This window comes from Mustela nigripes, chromosome 12, assembly GCF_022355385.1.
Source record: "Mustela nigripes isolate SB6536 chromosome 12, MUSNIG.SB6536, whole genome shotgun sequence".
NCBI lineage: Eukaryota > Metazoa > Chordata > Mammalia > Carnivora > Mustelidae > Mustela > Mustela nigripes.
In genome coordinates this window covers 61,528,831-61,546,633 of record NC_081568.1, presented here as the reverse complement: position 1 = coordinate 61,546,633, position 17,803 = coordinate 61,528,831, and the positions used below count along the sequence as shown (strand labels likewise).

General features: G+C 46.3%; 2 protein-coding genes across 2 annotated transcripts in view; both read right to left on the bottom strand.

The window, feature by feature from the left end:
• Positions 1 to 277: 277 nt before the first annotated feature.
• On the bottom strand, positions 278 to 8,242 carry RPL26L1 (ribosomal protein L26 like 1). The gene is given in 6 exon segments (XM_059417369.1): positions 278 to 590; positions 592 to 644; positions 1,297 to 1,437; positions 8,074 to 8,140; positions 8,142 to 8,168; positions 8,170 to 8,242. Coding segments are annotated over 6 exon segments (426 nt in total). The 5' UTR covers positions 8,238 to 8,242; the 3' UTR covers positions 278 to 520.
• A 7,170-nt stretch (positions 8,243 to 15,412) lies between these two features.
• ERGIC1 (endoplasmic reticulum-golgi intermediate compartment 1) overlaps positions 15,413 to 17,803 on the bottom strand; it is a 104,029-nt gene continuing 101,638 nt past the window's right edge. The window contains exon 10 of the mRNA XM_059417368.1: positions 15,413 to 17,358. Within this exon, the coding sequence (XP_059273351.1) occupies positions 17,251 to 17,358 (108 nt within the window). The 3' untranslated portion in view covers positions 15,413 to 17,250. The remainder of the gene's footprint in view (positions 17,359 to 17,803) is intronic.

Genomic DNA, 17,803 nt, shown 5'->3' with positions numbered 1-17,803 from the left:
ACTTGGTTGGGCTGGAGCACAAGGGAGAGGCAAGGGCCCAGGGAGTAATCCATCAGACTTGAGACAGGTGTGCAGAGCAGCACCAGCCACTCAGTGAGGTCTTGTACGTGCCAGTTGACATCATGACTACCTCCGAGTGGGACAAACTACTGAATTAGGGACCAGAGCTCTGGTCCACCCGATCAGCATGAGGGTCCCAGCATGAGGAGAGCGCCATCCTACCACTGCTATTCTGCTGCTCAGTACATTAAACATAGGAAAGAATGGCAACAAGGGATTTATAGTTAGATGAATTTTATCTATAAAACAATGCAAATTCCCCTTGGAATCAGGAAACCTTTTCAACTGTTATTCATAAAAATTATTAATCAAAACAGCAAAAGCAGATTTACAAAGCTACATTATCAACAGCAAAACATGAAGAAGAGGAAATGTTTGGCAGACATCTTGAAAAGTTTCAAAGGAACACACACCAGGCTAAAGGTCTACAGGTAAACCATGCTTGCACAACAGGTTATGTTCACTCCTGCATTTTCTCAAGAAGTTCTTCCTTATATTTGCCTTTCTCTTTTCCGACCTGTCGAGATTTTGCGTTTGAGAATTTTTTTCCAATCTTTGTCCAGCTTTAGCCTGGTGATAACCACCTGTTTTAGAGTAAAAAAACAGATCTTTTATTTTTTTTTTTTAAGAAAAGAATTTTCCAAACAATAGCAGTCTGGGTTCCTTCTGCTACCCACCCTCCTACCCCTGACTCCTAAGAGAACCAGTTAGATAGTTTAGTGATATCAAATATTGTTTAAGCTGGGAAAATTATACCACCAACATGTTTCTCCTTCGTCTATCACCCTTTGGTCAGCAAAATATGTTGTTTTTTAAACTTCTGCATTCTGACCAGCTACTGTATCATAGATCATAAGAATAAGAAAGACCCTCACCACTCGGCCCCTACCTCAAAGTGTGGAGGAGAAAGACCGTATAATACAGTGCATGAAATAGGAGTAAATAGGAGTACAAATGAAGAACAGTCTATTCCACCAGGTGGGCGTGAGGGCCACAGGAACAGACGGTCGCTCTTCTCCCCCTGGACATCACCTGGTAGCAAAGTGATGCCCACAATACCTGGAACCCTCTTGCAACCTGCTCGAACACAGAGCCTTCACCAAGGATGACAAAACAGACAAGAAAAGAATCTGGGTCCTTGAAGGTATCACTAGGCCAAAGAACAGATCAAGCCTGCCTGACTTCCCTCTAGAAGCAGCTACAGAGCTGCTACCACTGCCCGGTCCCAGGCCATACCTTGCTCGGGTGAATGCCCACATGGACAGTTGTACCATTAGCTTTCTCATGCTGCACCTGCTCGATGTAGATGACATACTTCTTTCTGTGCACCTGGACTACCTTGCCAATTTGCTGACCTTTGTAGTGTCCTCGAACCATCTAAAAGAAAACACAAAAGAGAATTCCTCCCCATTCTAACATGTGAATGTCACCATGAAGAAACTAATTATCAGGAATACACAGACTAACATGTAACTTCTTGCAAAAAAGCAGATTAACCCTAGCAGTCAAAAGTCAGCTATTTGTTGGCTATAAATCTGGTCTGTATTGTTCTAAGTCAGGTGAAAATTCTTCACCTGAATTTCTTTCTTATCTGAAACAAAAAATTCCTTGAACTAGAATAGCCACCACAGAACTAGTCCTGAGAGTAAAAAAGTATAACCACTGCACACCCAAAACTAACAGTCTTATATATCAATTCTACCTCAGTTAAATAAAAGGAAGTAAAATTTAAGAAAGAAAAAATATAATCATTCTCAAGGGATTAAATGGAGGATGGTTAAAGATACTCTACTGAGACTCTCCTGCAACCATTTAAAATCTGTGCTTTCGAAAAATAACTTATGACCTAGGAAAATGCTCATGATAGGATCTTTAGGGAAAAAAAAAAAAGAAAACAAAGCTTCATATGAAATACAGTGTGAATGTTGTATGCATATGTTTCAGGTATATGGCATATAACACAATGGAATGGAAATGTATCTTAAGTGTCAATAATGGTTGCCAGGAAGTAGGATTATGAATGACTTTTAAAGAAATGTATCATTCTTCCAAATCTCAAGATTTTCTTTTCAGTGTGGGGCTTGAGCTCACAACCTTGCAATCAAGACCTAAGCTGAGATCAAGAGTCAGATACTCAACTGACTGAGCTACCCAGGTGTCCCCAAATTTCAAGATTTCTATAATTAACACAAATATTTTACAGTCAGAAAAAAATTAAAATGTTAAATTTAAATCTCTTGGGCTCTTCTCACACACTAAAAATCTTACTCACACTCCAACACTATTCAAGACCAACTAGAGTATGGTTTCTCTGAAGGCACAAGCCTATTCAACAGGAGCCACAATAGAGTTGATGCTGATTTTAAGAAACATGAAGGAAATACCACATATAAAACGCTAGACTATCTCAACACTCCTAAAATGTCTACTTAGATTATTCAGCTTACTTACTAAGGTGATTTTCAGGTTAAAGAGAGAATAGCCATGCGTCACTGAAAATCCACCACTCTATATGACCAGAGACTCTCACATGGAAAAGTGTGTGAAAAAGTCCCTCTTGACCAACATCATCAAGACTGAAGAAAGAGATTAATAAATTAAGTCCAAAGGAACACCCTGATTAAAGAGAACTGGACAAACACTAGACCCAGCAAGGAGAGGGCTAGGACAAAACTAACCCCGCTGGCCTGGAAAGGGGAAGGAGAAGAGGCAAAGACGGTATCCAGAGTCTGGCTGAGCAACTGGATGGATGAATATGCCTTTCCCAGAGGCATGGAACATGGAGGAAGAAACATTTTTATTTTTAATTTTTTAAGATTTTATTTACTTATTTGACAGAGATCACAGGTAAGCAGAGGCAGGCAGAGAGAGAGAGGGGGAAGCAGGTTCCCTTTTGAACAGAGAGCCCGATGTGGGGCTCAATCCCATGACCTTGAGATTGTGACCTGGGCTGAAGGCAGAGGCTTAACCCACTGAGCCACCCAGGCGCCCCAGGAAGAAACATTTTAGGAGAAAACAGTATAGTTGGGACCATGTTGAGTTTGAAGTGTATCGTGATATTCTAGTGCAGAATTCCAATCACAGCTGGAAGACCAAATGGGTCCACAATGAAGACCTGGGAGTCCTCCGAAGATGGCAACTCAGAGCCTAATTTTGTTCAGGGAGCTTGTGGTATGAGGGCAGACTGTAGAAATCTGAGGAAAGCCAACATTTTGGAAAGGCTTATGAGGAAGACTGAAGTGGCCACAGAAAATGGGTAACTGGGGGAATGTGGGGTACTACAGCCAAGGAAAGAATGTCAAGGAATGGTCATCTAGAGGAAGGATAAAGGAACAAATGTGACAGGCTGGTCACTGGTGATCATGGCTAGTGTGCTTCCAGTGGAACAGAGGGATGGAAGCTATTTACGTAAAGATAATGAATTCACCAGAGATAGGTCACTGAGGTCAGGCAACAAAAAAGAGAAATTCTCTGGCTTCATCTTAATGTAATGGGTAACAAGCAGTTAACCAATAAACAGGCAAATATGTAATCACTAACTGGAGTAGGGCACACAGAAACTTACTGGATCCTAACTATGGTGATGGCAACATGGCTTTTCATCTGCCCAAACTCACCTGTGCACTTTACCATATGTAAATCATGACTCAGTTTTATTTATTTTTCACTTGTGGAATCATTTAATAATTCACTGACGTTGTACAGAAGTACAATAATAAGAGCTAAGGGGAATGTTGGAGTGACTGAAGTTAACAGGTACAAAATCATGATTACATAAAGTTTCAGACTACAGAAGGGGGCGGGGCGGAGATCACAAGTGTTGTGAAAGAGAAAGGTATTCATTTGGTTCCGAAATGGAAAGGAGTGGCTCTGGGACAGACATACATTGTGCATGGGTGACCATAAGATCTGCAAAACTGCCCTGCTAGCTAGAGAGATCATTTAGTCGTCTGGGACAGGAACGAAAAGGCTTCCATCATTTGATAGCAAATGGAGGCTACTACAGATTTCTAAAGACAGTAATCTGTAAGAAATTGAGAAGCTAGAGGCAAGGACTCTTGAAATAATCCGGATACAGAATAACCGGAGCTACAAATGAATGTAAAGATGACAGGCTGCATTAAAAAAGCAGTCACTCCTGGGCACAGGATGATGAAGAAGGAGATGGGTTAGAGAAGGTTAAGCATACCATCTTGGAGGAAGCATGGGAAGGAGGGAGCTGCCAAGCACAAGGCAAAGCAGGGCCAAGCTGAAGTGTCCTTGCAAAGAAGATAATGAGTTCTAAAAAAACCAACCCCCAAAATAAGAGAACTGGCAAGAAGGAGCAGGAATTCAAACCAAATTGAATGTCCTGATCTAAAGGTGCACAGGTCAAAATAAATGCCGCAATTACAAGGGGTGGGGGAGTAGTGTGCTGCAGAGAAAGAAGAACTAAGCGAGAGTAAAGGTTCACCAGCAAAAAGTGAAGGAGCTTCATAGGCCAGAGAACCGGCCAGCCCTCATCAAGGAGGACCTTGATATGGCCTTAATATAGAAGCCAGAAAGGACAGACATCTGGTGTGTGTCTCCTTGGCTGTCAGTCTTGGCTCCTCTGAGCTTATCCTGAACTCGCCTAGAATCCTCAAGAGTTCCCAAAGGCAGAAAAGTCGTGTTCCTCTCATGAGCCCAGCTTTCAATCAGTGTCTACAGAGAATAGGTTTTAAAATTCTAACCTTGAGAGCTAGGGCAGAGATGCTATCCAACCTTGTTGAGATGCGGCGGGCAGTTTACATTATCTCAAAAGGCAGCTGGGACTTCAATCATTTTGCTTCAGTTTCACGAACAGAGTGGTGGAGTCAAAGCGCTGAGCTGGCTGAAGGTTGAAAGTATTTCCAGCTGTGATGCCCTGACTTGGCACGCCTGTTCTGGAACCACACCTGGATCCTGGACTCAGGGAGCAGGGTGAGCGCAGACAGGTGCTGGCACAGGCGGATGTCGGGGTACATGGTTGGGAGGAAGACGAGCTCCAGCAGCTAAAGGTGGACCCAGTACGCCTCAGTTTAAAAAGAAATAAAATCAAATTGTATTCACTGCCAGGAAGCAAATATATGTAAAAGGTGTAATGATACCATGTTGATTAATGTATCTGGGAAGGCTTTTCTGGGCAACTGACATATAACATTTGAGAATGAGAAGTCGGGTAAAGGGGAGAAGGAAGAGCACTCCAGGCAAAGGGAGCCTTCTGGGCAAAGACCCTGAGGGAGGAAAGATCAAAGCATATTTAAGGACATGAAAAGGCCAGTGTGTCTGAAGAACAGAGCATGTGGAGGCATAACAGGCTGAAATGAGGCTGGGCAAGCAGACCAGGACTGGGACACACGAGGCCTTGCTGTCAATGATTTTAGATTTATAGTAAGCAGTCCAGCATCAATGATAGGTTCTAAGCAGAATCTAATTTGCAAAAAATGCCCCTCTGTGAAGAATACCTGACCAGGGTAAGAGTGAAAGCTGGAGTGTCTTGAACTAAAACTGGAAATGTAAAGAAATGGTCAGAATTAAGACTTATTTTAGAGACAGAATCAACAAAATTAAGTAAGAGATTAGACATGGGTTAGGAAGAGAGAGACATTAGGGAGAACTGAAAGGTTTATGACACAGGCAAGTGAAAAAATGTTGCCTACTGAAATGTGAAAGATGGGAGGAAAAGCAGATTAGAGACAGTGTTCCAGTCAAGAGTACTTCCAGACTGAAAGCTTGAGACGACTATGAGGTTTGCATACGTAGTTAGATCTACAGGCCTGTGCTCTGGACAGTAGTTTGGGCTGGGATATAAAAAAGGGACTTGTTAGCACAGGGCAGACGTTTAGATCTTGGAATAGGTATTATCACCCAGGGAGGCAATGTATGCAAGATGAGATATTAGACCACGTGCACACCCTGACAAACTCCAGCATTCAGAGATCAGAGGAGACGAGCAAGGGAATCTGAGAAGTCAAAAGTAAACTGAGCCTGAACCGTCACGGAAACCAAAAAGTCAGACTATTTCAAGAAGGCAGTGCTACCTATGCCAAATGCTGCTGAAAAAGTCAAGCATGAGACCAAGATGTGTCCACTGTATTTATTTATTTATTTTTTTAAAGATTTTATCTATGTATCCGACAGAAAGAGATCACAAGCAGGCAGAGAGAAGAGGAAGCAGGCTCCCCGCCGAGCAGAGAGCCCGACGTGGGGCTGATCCCACTACCCGAGCCGAAGTCAGAGGCCCCAACCCACTGAGCCACCCAGGCGTCCGGGTCCACTGGATTTAGTCACAAATAGGCTACTGGTGATCTCAGCCGAAAACAGCCTTCTATTAGGTAGTGAGATACAGATCAGGCTGGAGAGGGTCTAGGCATAAATGGGGAGGTGAGGAAGTGTAGGCAAGTCTTTTGAGTAAACTTTTGAGTAGGGCAGCTACTACTCTGTAGTAGTAGCTGGAAGGAAATGGGAGGCCTGGAAGAGAATCTAAACTTTCCAGTTTTCTTGCAAAATCAAGAATCTGACAATAGGGAGCCTGCATTTCCCATGGTAGCGGTGGGCTGAAGGTACACGACAATTTTCTTTAAATGAGGCATGAGCTTTCCAGTTGCTCTTTTCTTGCCATCAGCCAACATCTCTTTTTTAATTTGCCTACCTAGCCCTTCTAGGCATTTGCAATTCCCCCATTCTAGAACACGTCTGATGGGAAGGACCCAGAAGAGAAGTAACTGTTGAACATACCTCTCAACTATTCTTCCCACTCTATTCCTGTCATTCCCTCAGGCCAAATTATCCCCTGGTTTCAAGCTTCTCCTCAAAATGTTCCTCGAAGCTTTAAAGCATCCCAGTGCCCTGGAAGATACCCCAAATCCCGTAGCCTTACCCTCATTTCATTCTCTAAAACAATGGTTCTCAATTAGGGGAAAGGGACGGGTGAATTTGGTCCCCAGGGACATTTGACAACACCTGAAAATGTTTTTGTTTGTCACAAATGTGAGGAGGTACTACCGGCATCTAGTAGGGAGAGGTCAGGGATGCAGCTAAACATCCTACCATGCACAGGAAAGCTCCCCACAACAGAGAACTATCCTATCCAAGATGTCAGCAGTGCTGAAGCTGGGAATCCCTGCTCTAAAATGTTGAGCTCCATGCGACAGGTGCCTAGTCAGTCCTGCTTACTGCTAGTGTCTAGAACAGTGCCTGGTCCCTTCAATACTACTCCAAGGAGTTAATCTACCCCCTCAATCAGTCATCCCTCGCTCTCTCTTTCTTCCCACACATCCGAAGCTCTAGGAAGAACAAGACAGCTTCACTTTCTCACAAGGATTGTTCTCTTTCATAAGTTCATGCCTCCGACTTGCTGCTTCCCTAGTCTCTCTGCCAAATCCAGTACCACCCAACGCCCAGCCCCTGCTAAACCCAATACTACAGAAACATTCCTCGTTATCATGGCACTTTCTCCCGGAGAATCTGGTTCCCAAGAGCCACCCTGAGCAATGCCTGGGAAACTTGCAGCCAGGGGACTAAATCTAAAAGCAAAGTTTTGCTTGACTAGTATACAACTTTTCTTAAACAGTCATTATTATGGGGGCACCCGGGTGGCTCAGTGGGTTAAAGCCTCTGCCTTTGGCTCAGGTCATGATCCCAGGGTCCTGGGATCGAGCCCCGAGTTTGGGCTTTCTGCTCAGCAGGGAGCCTGCTTCCTTTCCTCTCTCTGCCTGCCTCTCTGCCTGCTTGTGATCTGTCAAATAAATAAAGAAAATCTTAAAAAAAAAAAAAAAAACACCAGTCATTATTATTAAGGGATTGCATCTGAAAGCTCTACGTTAAGCCGGGTAGGCACATTGGTGGCTGTAGGCTCCATCTCCAGTCCGATACATCTGCCGGGTAACATTAATTGCCAGGGTCCTGAGGGCATGAAAGTCTACAACTTCCCTACGTCCTAGGGCACATGACATTCTTAGGCGGCACCAGAGCGACACGCAGCTGGGTAACGAGAGCCTGAGGGAGACCAACCTGGACGTCGTCGTCCTTGCGGATGGGCATGGAGCGAACGTTGTACTTCTGCCTCAGCTCCTTGGAGTGGGAAAGACATGATCTTCCTGCGCACGCGAGGGCGCACTGAAGTGGCGTTTGCGGTTTTTGCTGCGGTCCAAGGTAACGAAGGGGTTGAACTTCATGCTGACCGTCTGCAAAGAGAGGCGTGGGAAGGAGGAGGAGGGTGCTCAGTTGGGTACCAGGGCCTGCTCTCCACCCAAGACACTCCTCCCCATCGCTGCACAGGGACTCTGCCGGAGGTGGCCTCGGGTGGAGGTGACTGAAGGAGGAGAATCGGGGAAGCGAAGGGTTTGGGTGTTACAGAGTAAGGCAAGCTTGGGGAGTGCCCGCCTGACCAGAGGGGCCATAGGAAGAGGGCGGCACTGGGACCTCGAGGCTGACTGTGGGACGAAGATTCGAGCAGGACAAGAATGCCGGGTCGGAAGTCACGCAAAGAGATCCTTCCAGAACGTGGGGGAAGGATCCACAGGGCGGAGAGCTTCTCTCTCGGACAAAACACCACCCTCTACTCACCTTTAGCGCCCGTTAGGTTCGGGCCCTGAACGCGCAGGGCCGGAAGTGAGGGCTTCCTTGGCGCGCAAGCGAAGAAAGGAAGCGGAGCCCCCTTCCCGTCGGAGCGAGACTGGGTGGCGCCCCCTGCGACTTGGGGTGGGATCGCAGCGCCCCATTCCAAGGGGGCCAGTTCAGGGCTGTGGGGCTTCCGGGGTCCCGCTAGGACCCACGAAGAGTTGGCTCCGCTGGGGAGAAGAGGCATACTTCTCTAGGGCCTGCATTAGAGACCTACTAGTGTCTTAAAAATAGACTCACTAGAGTCTCTTTCTTATTCCAAACTCTTTCTTTGCCTCTTCTTACCCTCCCTTGAGGTGATTTAGCTGTGAAATGTTAGTTTTTGGATGCTTTGGGCATTCATGATGATCCAAACGCAGTCCGCTGACTTGCTCCTTCAAAATCAGAGAAGCTTGTTCAAAATGCAAATTTTTGTGATCCATCACAGTCCTTTGAAACCAGGCAGTGATAGGTCCAGGTTTTAAAGCAAGCAGTCCCCTCCTCCCGCCCACCCAAAGATTTTGAGGTGCAACAATGTTTGGAGATTGTGAGAACCAACAGCCTGGCCTTGCAAAACTTTCCCCCAGTGTTTTAGTCCTTCTGGGTGATGGAGGGAAAAGGTTGGGGTTCCAAGCCAAGAGCCAAGAAAGAATTCTTGAGATGTCTTTGGTGCAAAAAGGTGATTTTATTAAAGCACAAGGACAGAACCCATGGGCAGAAAGAGCTGCACTGGAGTCCTGAGGAATGGCCGATTATAAACTTTCAAGCTTGGAGGGGGTCAGGGGTAGCATAAGTCTCTAAAGAATTTTGGAAGTGGGACACCTGCGTGGCTCAGTGGGTTAAAGCCTCTGCCTTTGGCTCAGGTCATTATCCCAGGATCCTGGGATGGAGTACCGCATCAGGCTCTCTGCTCAGCAGGGATCCTGCTTCTCCTCCCTCTCTGCCGGCTTCTCTGCCTACTTGTGATCTCTGTCTGTCAAATAAATAAATAAAATCTTAAAAAAAAATTTTTTTTGGAAGCAAGGTTACCAGGACCTTGAGGGGCCTAGATATTATGAGGGAAAGTTCATTTTTTGACTAATAAAACCTTAGTCATGAGACCCTTCAGCTGTATATAGTGGGCCTTATGCTTGGGGAATGATAACCAACACCCGTCTTGTGGGGGAGAGGGGTAGAGATAAAGGAAGTCTCCAAAGCAATTTTTATATGTTGAAGTAGACTTACAGGATCCTGGGGGTAGGGCTAAGGTTGCCTTTTGCCCTCAGCAAAGTATTAACATCGAGGCAATTGAGTCCCTAGAGAAATGTCACTCTGCCTGTTTAAAGACTTGCCGGTGGGCTGTGAGTAGTAAGGAAATCTAATAATTTTTCTTCTGCCTTTGTTTCCCACATTACTGGGGAGGGGTTGTAGAATCAGACCTGGACCCAAGTGCCTCTTCATGTGGTTGGATATTGGGGAGATGCCTCCATGTTTCTGAGCCTCAGTTTTCTCATCTGTGAAATGGGGATGATCTTAGCAGGTGACTCATACAGTTGATATGAGGGTTAAATGAGTTAGTCCGTTGGGAATGTTTAGAATTCACTTACAGTAAGCCGTTATTCCTAATGAAAGAAGAGGGGCTTGCTCCAGGACAGCCCTACATTGGGGCCTCACATCCGTGAGTCCTCACTTTCAGACCTTGGCTATTAAGTCCCAGTGACACAAACTGTAAGCTCTCTGTTTGATGTAAACACATTCCGCGTACCTTGGGGGGGGGGGGACCCTCCCCCCAGACTCTGAAGCAGGATCTCACCTGCAGGCTAGTGCGGCCCTGCCCTGCCCTCCCAAGTCTGCCCTGCACTCCTGAGTCTGCCCTACCCTCCCGAGTCTGCCCTGCCCTACCCTGCCCTGCCCTACCCTGCCCTCCCGAGTCTGCCCTGCCCTACCCTGCCCTGCCCTCCGGAGTCTGCCCTGCCTTGCCCTGCTCTGCCGTCCCCTCCAGAATCTGCCCTCCGGAGTCTGCGCTCTCTGGCTGGTGCCCTCCGCTTGCACGTCGCGCCCCGCCCAGTGGTATCCGCACTCCGCCTTCCCTCACGGGAAGACCGCCCCCAGGGGCGGCCCCCGCCCCACGTACTAAAAAGGCTAATTAGGCTACTGGAAATGAAAAGTCTGGCTGTGGGGGTGACTCCCAGTGTGGGATCGACTCATTTATCGAAAGAATTGATTCATTCATTCAGTTCACATGTATCGAGCTCCTACTTTGTGGCACATAGCAGACAGAACGTTTTGTGGTGCTCAGTTAACGGAGGGACACCCTGAAATTCAGAGAAGAGCTTGTCTTGCCAGACTCGGGCAGGTCCCCTGCTCTCCGTTTATTAGTGTCTTCAGGAATATGGTGATACACTTGTTAAACACCAGCATTTATTCATACTCATGATGAACCCGGGCATCTGCCATGGTCCCTGAACCTGCTGGGTCCTATTTTAGGTCTCATTCCAGACCGCCCCCCCACCCCCAACCCTCCACCCCGCTCCCGCACGCGCGCAGTGTTGGAAACTTCTGGCTCTCAGACTTAGGGACAATGGCCAACACCTCGGCTGTTTGGAGAAGCTATGGCAGCAGGGTAAGCGGTGTGAAACTTATTGAGGCAATAGCAATCGAAAGGCCGTCAGGCTCCCAGAGTGAGGAGGTTGGGGGGTAGGCGAGAAGCCTAAGAAAAGAGGATCTTAAATGCCTTCACCACAAAAAAGAAATGGCAATTGTGGAGGTGATGGAAGTGTAAACTAAGCCACTATGGTAGTCATTTTGGAATACCTGAGTCTATCAGCTCAACTTTAAACTCCCAGTATTATATAGGTCACCATGAGGACAGACCGTTACAACCCAGGATAATCAAGTTATGTTTATGATCTCCCAGGGCAGGAGTTTGTTTGTTTGTTTGTTTCTTTCTTTCTTTTTTTTTAAAGATTTTATTTGACAGAGAGAGAGAGATCACAAGTAGGCAGAGAGACAGAGAGGAAAGCAGGCTCCCGGCTGAGCAGAAAGCTCGATGCGGGGCTCAATCCCAGGACCCTAAGATCATGACACCAGCCGAAGGAAGAGACTTAACCCCCTGAGCCACCCAGGCGCCCCACAGGGAGGTGTTTCTTTACACCCCTCACCCCACACTCAGTAAAATGAAGACAGGTGCAATGACATAACCAGTTAAGATCTTGAGAGCCACTCTAATGAGGCTTGGTGGGATAGGCTACTATCTTGCCTCATGTCCACCCTTAGAAGCATGCACAGCAACTGGTACAGAACTCAGGGGCCGAGGACAGTGCTAGCACAGAGGAAATGCCTGGGGAATATTTTTGTGTCTGAGGCAGAATGTGGTATAGTGGGGAAATATGTGAGCCCTGATTCTCATAGCCTGGGTTTGGATCTCCATCACTTCCTGGCTGGGTAGCTTTGGGTAAGATATTTAGCCTCTTGGTTACTCACTTACCTCATCAGAAAAATGGGACTAATAGTATTTACCTCATTGGTTTGGTGCCAGGATTAAATGAATCCCTAGCATGATATCTGGCACAAAGTAAGCACTTAATAAATGGTAGAAATTACTGAATAGTAATGGCTAATCTTACTTGGCTGAGCACTTAATGTCAGGCCTTGTGCTAAGTTTTACAAATGTCACATTATTTAATCTGGTAAACAATCCTCTGAATTGTTCATTTTACTGGTTCAAAAAAAAAAAAAAACACAACAGATTCTGTGGGGCGCCTGGGTGGCTCAGTCAGTTAAATGTCCCACTCTTAATTTTGGCTCAGGTCATGATTTCAGGGTCATGAGATTGAGCCCCAACTCAAGCTCCCTGCTCAGCAGGGAGTCCGCTCCATGATTCTCTCTCTCTCTCCCTTTGTCCCTACCTACACCCATGCCCACACTCTTGCATGCTCTCAAGTAAATAAATCTTTAAGGAAAAAGAAAAAAAAAAACAGGTTCTGAATGATTTTTGTTTTTAATTTTTTTTTTTTTTTAAGTAGGCTCCACATCCAGTATGGGGCTTGAACTCATCACCCTGAGATCAAGAGTCGCATGCTCTACTGACTGAGCCAGCCAAGCACCGCAAATAGGTTCTGAATGAGACGGGAGCAGAGGATGAACACAATCCACCATTAGATACTCAATATGCTTATTGTTATCTTGCAGCCAATAAAGATAACGATGAGACCTATAGTCAATTGATATAGGATGAGGTCTATTGTGCTGAAGAGTAAACTAATAATAACATAATAATAATAATTATAATAGCACGATCCCATTTTGTTTATGGAAGGATATCGCTACAATGTTAATGATCACCTCTGATTAGTGGAATCAGGGCTCACTTTAATTTTTCCTTTTTTCTCTTTTTTGCTCTTTTCCGATTTTCCTCCAATGGGGCCATAAGCATGTATCATTTGTGTAATTAAAATGTTTTAGGGCCTTACATTTTTAAGAGGATCCCCAAATGTTCAATTTAACTTCCCTTGCAGGCTTATTAAAAAGGAAGAAAACAAAAACAAAAGTACCCTCACCACTTTCAATTTCCCCTTTTTTGTGGGGTGGGGGTCAGTTCCCCTCTTTGGAGGTGGATAAGATGCTCTTGGGGACTGAGGCAGAACCATACAGTTCTTCATAACCCTGGGGTGAGGTGGATATGAATTTGAATTCCAACTTTACCACCTGTTGGCTGTGTGATGGAGAAAAGTTACTCAATCTGTTTTGTCCTTTGTACAAAGGAGGGGATACCCACCAGGGAGGGTAGGATGGCTGTGAGGGCTGGGAAAGACGAGGCCTGAACATTCACTCCTTGCCTGGCGTGTGGAGAATGCCCAGCCGTTGGTAGCTACTTCTACAAGAGTGAAGATAATAATAACTTATTTTGGTCAGAATCAAGTGCATGACCTCATCACTACATGACTGGCCCAAGACAACTGCTGGGGAGGGAAAAAGCTCTTGGGGGAATGTTCTCCTTCACGCAGTTCCCCTCTCACATTCCTGGACCACGGCAGCTATCTCCTGGAGCCGCTAATGAGCCAATTTCTTAAGAAGGGATTAGGACCAGCGGTGGCCTGTCTCAGTGAGAAAATGTGTCTCTTTGTTTCTGGCAAGAATCAAAAACGAATCTGTGACATAAAGTAATAAAAACGAATGACAGCTGTCCCTTATAAGCGCCATTGCTACATCCCACTTCTTCCCAAGCTTCACACCTGCTCTGTGGTACCTCCTCCCTATCCCCCCACCAAGCAGCATGGGCTGCAGGACTTGAGGTGCTCTCTTCCCTGATACATCTCTGTAACTTCCCCTCCTGTGTGACTGCAACCCCTCCCCACTGCCTGACCTAGCACAGTCCCTGACCTCTGACCACCGCCTCTATGAGTCTGTGCTATAATCCCTGATTGAGAAATCCTCTTACACAAAAACATCATAATCTGCTCCTGCTTAGACAACTGAAAGAATTGGTTTAGCAGAGAAATCATAAAAAGGACACATATCTTACACGTTTTATGTCCACTTAAAAACATTCACCCATCTTTTGACCCTTTGAGGCAAGGGTTTATCATTGAGAAACTGTCGGAGTTCATCTTCACTTTCCTTGCATAAACCCTCGTCCTTACATAAATCAACCCAAGAGTTCCAGTTTTGGGTGACTTTAACGTGGAGTGAGAACTGAGACCTTTTCCACGTGAATGTGGAATCCTCAAGGACATCCCCCCTGCACCACCCCCTGCCCCTGCTCCAAGTCTTTTCAGCTCATATCTAATTCGGGAGCATTGTGGGGAAGGGGTGGCAACTCACCATTATCAGGTCTCTGCAAAGTATGCAATTGTTGGACCAGAATCCTTCATTTTTCAATCCCATCTCACTGGTTAGCTAAGTCACAGCGCTACAGCATAAAGCACAGCTGGCATAAGCAGGTTTGGGAACACATGCTTGACTACCAGTAGGCATATTATTCTTGACCTCTAGCTCTGAAGGTCATAGTAACTCTAGTATTGGGATGCTAAGGAGAGAATGGGGAGAATCAGTGAAGAGTTTCTTGCAGACTGGTTCACTCTCACATTCACCCCTGATGAATGACCCACATTTGTGCTGTTCCAGGCAAGGGCCTTGAAGGACTGGACTGCAGGACGGTAAATAGCTCTGTACATTCTCCCTCTCATAGCTGATGGTGGTCTCCCTTTGCTGAGCTGAAGGCTGAACAAGGAATGCCAGATCCTTGGAAATCGAGAAGAGTTTATGAAATACTTTTTATTTACGCAGCCCTTGGTTCAGATCTGTGGGAAAACAGTCAGCCCTGTTCTCAAAGAGAGTAGATCCTATTTCAGAATACCTATATGAAACAATTACCATTTTTGAAGATTTGCCACGTAACCCTTTTCTGCATATATGAACTCGTTCTGAGCCAGTAGGAGTTACTTGCACATATTATAGATTTGATTTTGACAACAGCCCTGTGAGACTGTTTTATTATGCTCTCCATTTTCACCTGAGAAAGAAAGGGGCACTGAGTGGCAAGGACCTGGCCTGGGCCCACACAGCTAGAAGCTGGCAGATCCAGGCATATTCTGTAGGGATTCAATAAAGGAAGGGCTGGCTCTAAGAGGTCTTGACTTTCTGATCATCCTCACAGATCATTTCCACATTTCTCAAATTTTCTCCTCTAAAATTAAATTCCCTTCTGACTATGATCCCAGCCTCGAGGCCAGCCAGCCTCAATCAAGTAGAAAGAAATACGCAGCAATACTTCTGAAAATCAGCCTTTTAATCTATTTGAGCCCAAGGAGGCGGGGGGGAGAACTAAACCATTTTCCCCCCTTGAGATTGTTTATAAGAATAACGGGTCAGAGGTGTCTCTTCCATAGGAAACTGACATCCCCCATGTCCTCAAGAGTTTGTTTTTCGTTTTTTTTTTTTTTTTTTTGAAAAAGCATAAAAGTAGAATTTCAACTCATGTGCATGCCATACATTTCCCTGCCCCACCCTGCCCACCCCTCTACAGGTGCAGGCATCCATACACCGAAGAGACTCCTTTCAATAACTGGGGAACAGAATATGGAAAAGAAAAAAATAAAATAAAATCCATCCAAGTGGCCACAGATACCAGAGACAACCAAATGCAGTTTACACTCACATCAGTCAACTTGTATGCAGACTGGGACACTTTTCTAATTGCAATCCAGAGCCAAAAATCACAAATGGCAGAGACTTGAGCTATCCATATAGATAATTTAAAAACTTCTACCAGACACTCCCCTTAATTACAAAAGTATGCAAACAATCTTGATATAAATGGAAAAGAGGCAGGCGGCTCTCTCCCCGGGGACACAAGGGCATACCTAAAATTCCCTGGGTGGAATTCACGCCTGGACCATGGCCGCTCCCTTTCAGGACTAAAGAGGGGAAGGATGGGGGTGAGCAGCAGGGGAGGAACCCAGCTCAGGAGCAAGTGAGGGAGACCATGGAGCTGCCCTAGGGACCAGAAACATGTTGTGTTGGTGGGTGGCCCCTGATGGGGGAACTCAATGGCGAGCAGGCCACAAGGGAACTACAAAGAAGTCCAAACACTGTGCACCCCTCGGGAATCTGGAAGATAGCCATCCAAAGACAGGAGAAGGACTGGTCTGCTTTGCTCCCCCCAACCAAAAGCCTTACCAGTTGATGGCAACCATGTGGCAGATGGTGAGACATGATTATCTTAGGGCTACAGAGAAGGATGCTTTCTGTCTGGATATAAGTGCACGAACCATGTCTGGTGTTCAAAGGATACTCCCCAGTTAAAACCAGCCCCTCCACCAAGAGATGCTCTTCACACAGCACAGGGGCTGAGGCACATTGGTGGGGTGATGGTGCAGAGAAACAAGGGGAAGAGAAAGGGGGACTCGCCACCCGCCCAGTTTCCAATGGGCAGATCCGAGTCTCTACCGCTGCTGCCCAACAACTGGGCATCTGCTTCTCAGAAGAAAAAGAAATGGGTGGGGGTAAGGGACTTGAGCCTGGGCTCTGGGATGGGCAAGAAGGGATAGAGCCAAAGAGAGGGTTCTATCTCTGGTGCCACATCTCAGGGGCTCATCTGGGAAGTACCATCCTTTTTTGAAGGTGCCGAGTGCAGGCACCTTTGGGCAGCGTGACCCAAAGCAGAGAGCCCTGATCTCTGGGCTGGTTGCCCAGGGAAGAAACGAAGGGATTGGTGCATCCAAATGGTGGGAGCTTCAAGATTGTCAAAGCCTGGCCGAGAGCTGGTCAACATGGATTCTGGGCTGTTCCCCTAAGAAGGAAGGGACTGCAGATTTCCTGGGAGTGGTCCCCAATATCCCCGAAGCCACCCTGCCTGACTCTGGTCTTGGGGCTTCCCAGGAAGGGTACCTCCCTGGGGCACCACAACTTCAGGCAGTATAATTCACCTGAAATTAAAGATGGGGAAAAGAGGTAGCTGCAAAACTGTGAGCCACCCCCTACCTCCTCCAACCCCCACTTTGGGATGCAGCCAGATCCTGGGCCAGATAAGAGGGCAGGAGGAGACAGGGCGCCCGAAGCAGGGCTGGCGGTCTCCCTGGGTCCTTGGCCATGGGGCCGGGTGGGTCGTCAATGCATCTTGCCCAGCTGGATCTTCTTCCAGGCCTCCGAGGCTGTGAAGATACAGGAGTCCAGAATGCCAGCCACAGTGAAGGTCCCACCGATGATGGCACAGATCTGAAAGGGGGGGGAGGAGTTCAGAGGTCAGAGCTGGATGGAGCGCCAGGCCAGCCCTCTCCCAGATCACGAGATGATGAGCTTGACAAGTACAGACACTCTGCCCCATAACTAATGGGGTCAAGAATATACTCAGGTCTCAAAAACAAACAAACAAACAAACAAACAAACAAAAAACAAACAAAAAAACCAAAAACCCACTTACTGGTGGGTGAATTCACTAATAATAAAAATAATTATTATCAGCTCCTTTAAATCCCTTATTAACCCAAATGAGGAAGGGATTATTAGACCCATTTCATAGATGAGGAAACAGGGGTTTCATTAGGTAAGTTCACACAGGAAGCAGCAGAGCTATGACTTGAACTCATTATGTCTTCACCCTGGAGTCTGTAGTCTTAATGTTCACTCTAAACTTAGCAGATTTTTACAATCCCACTTGCAG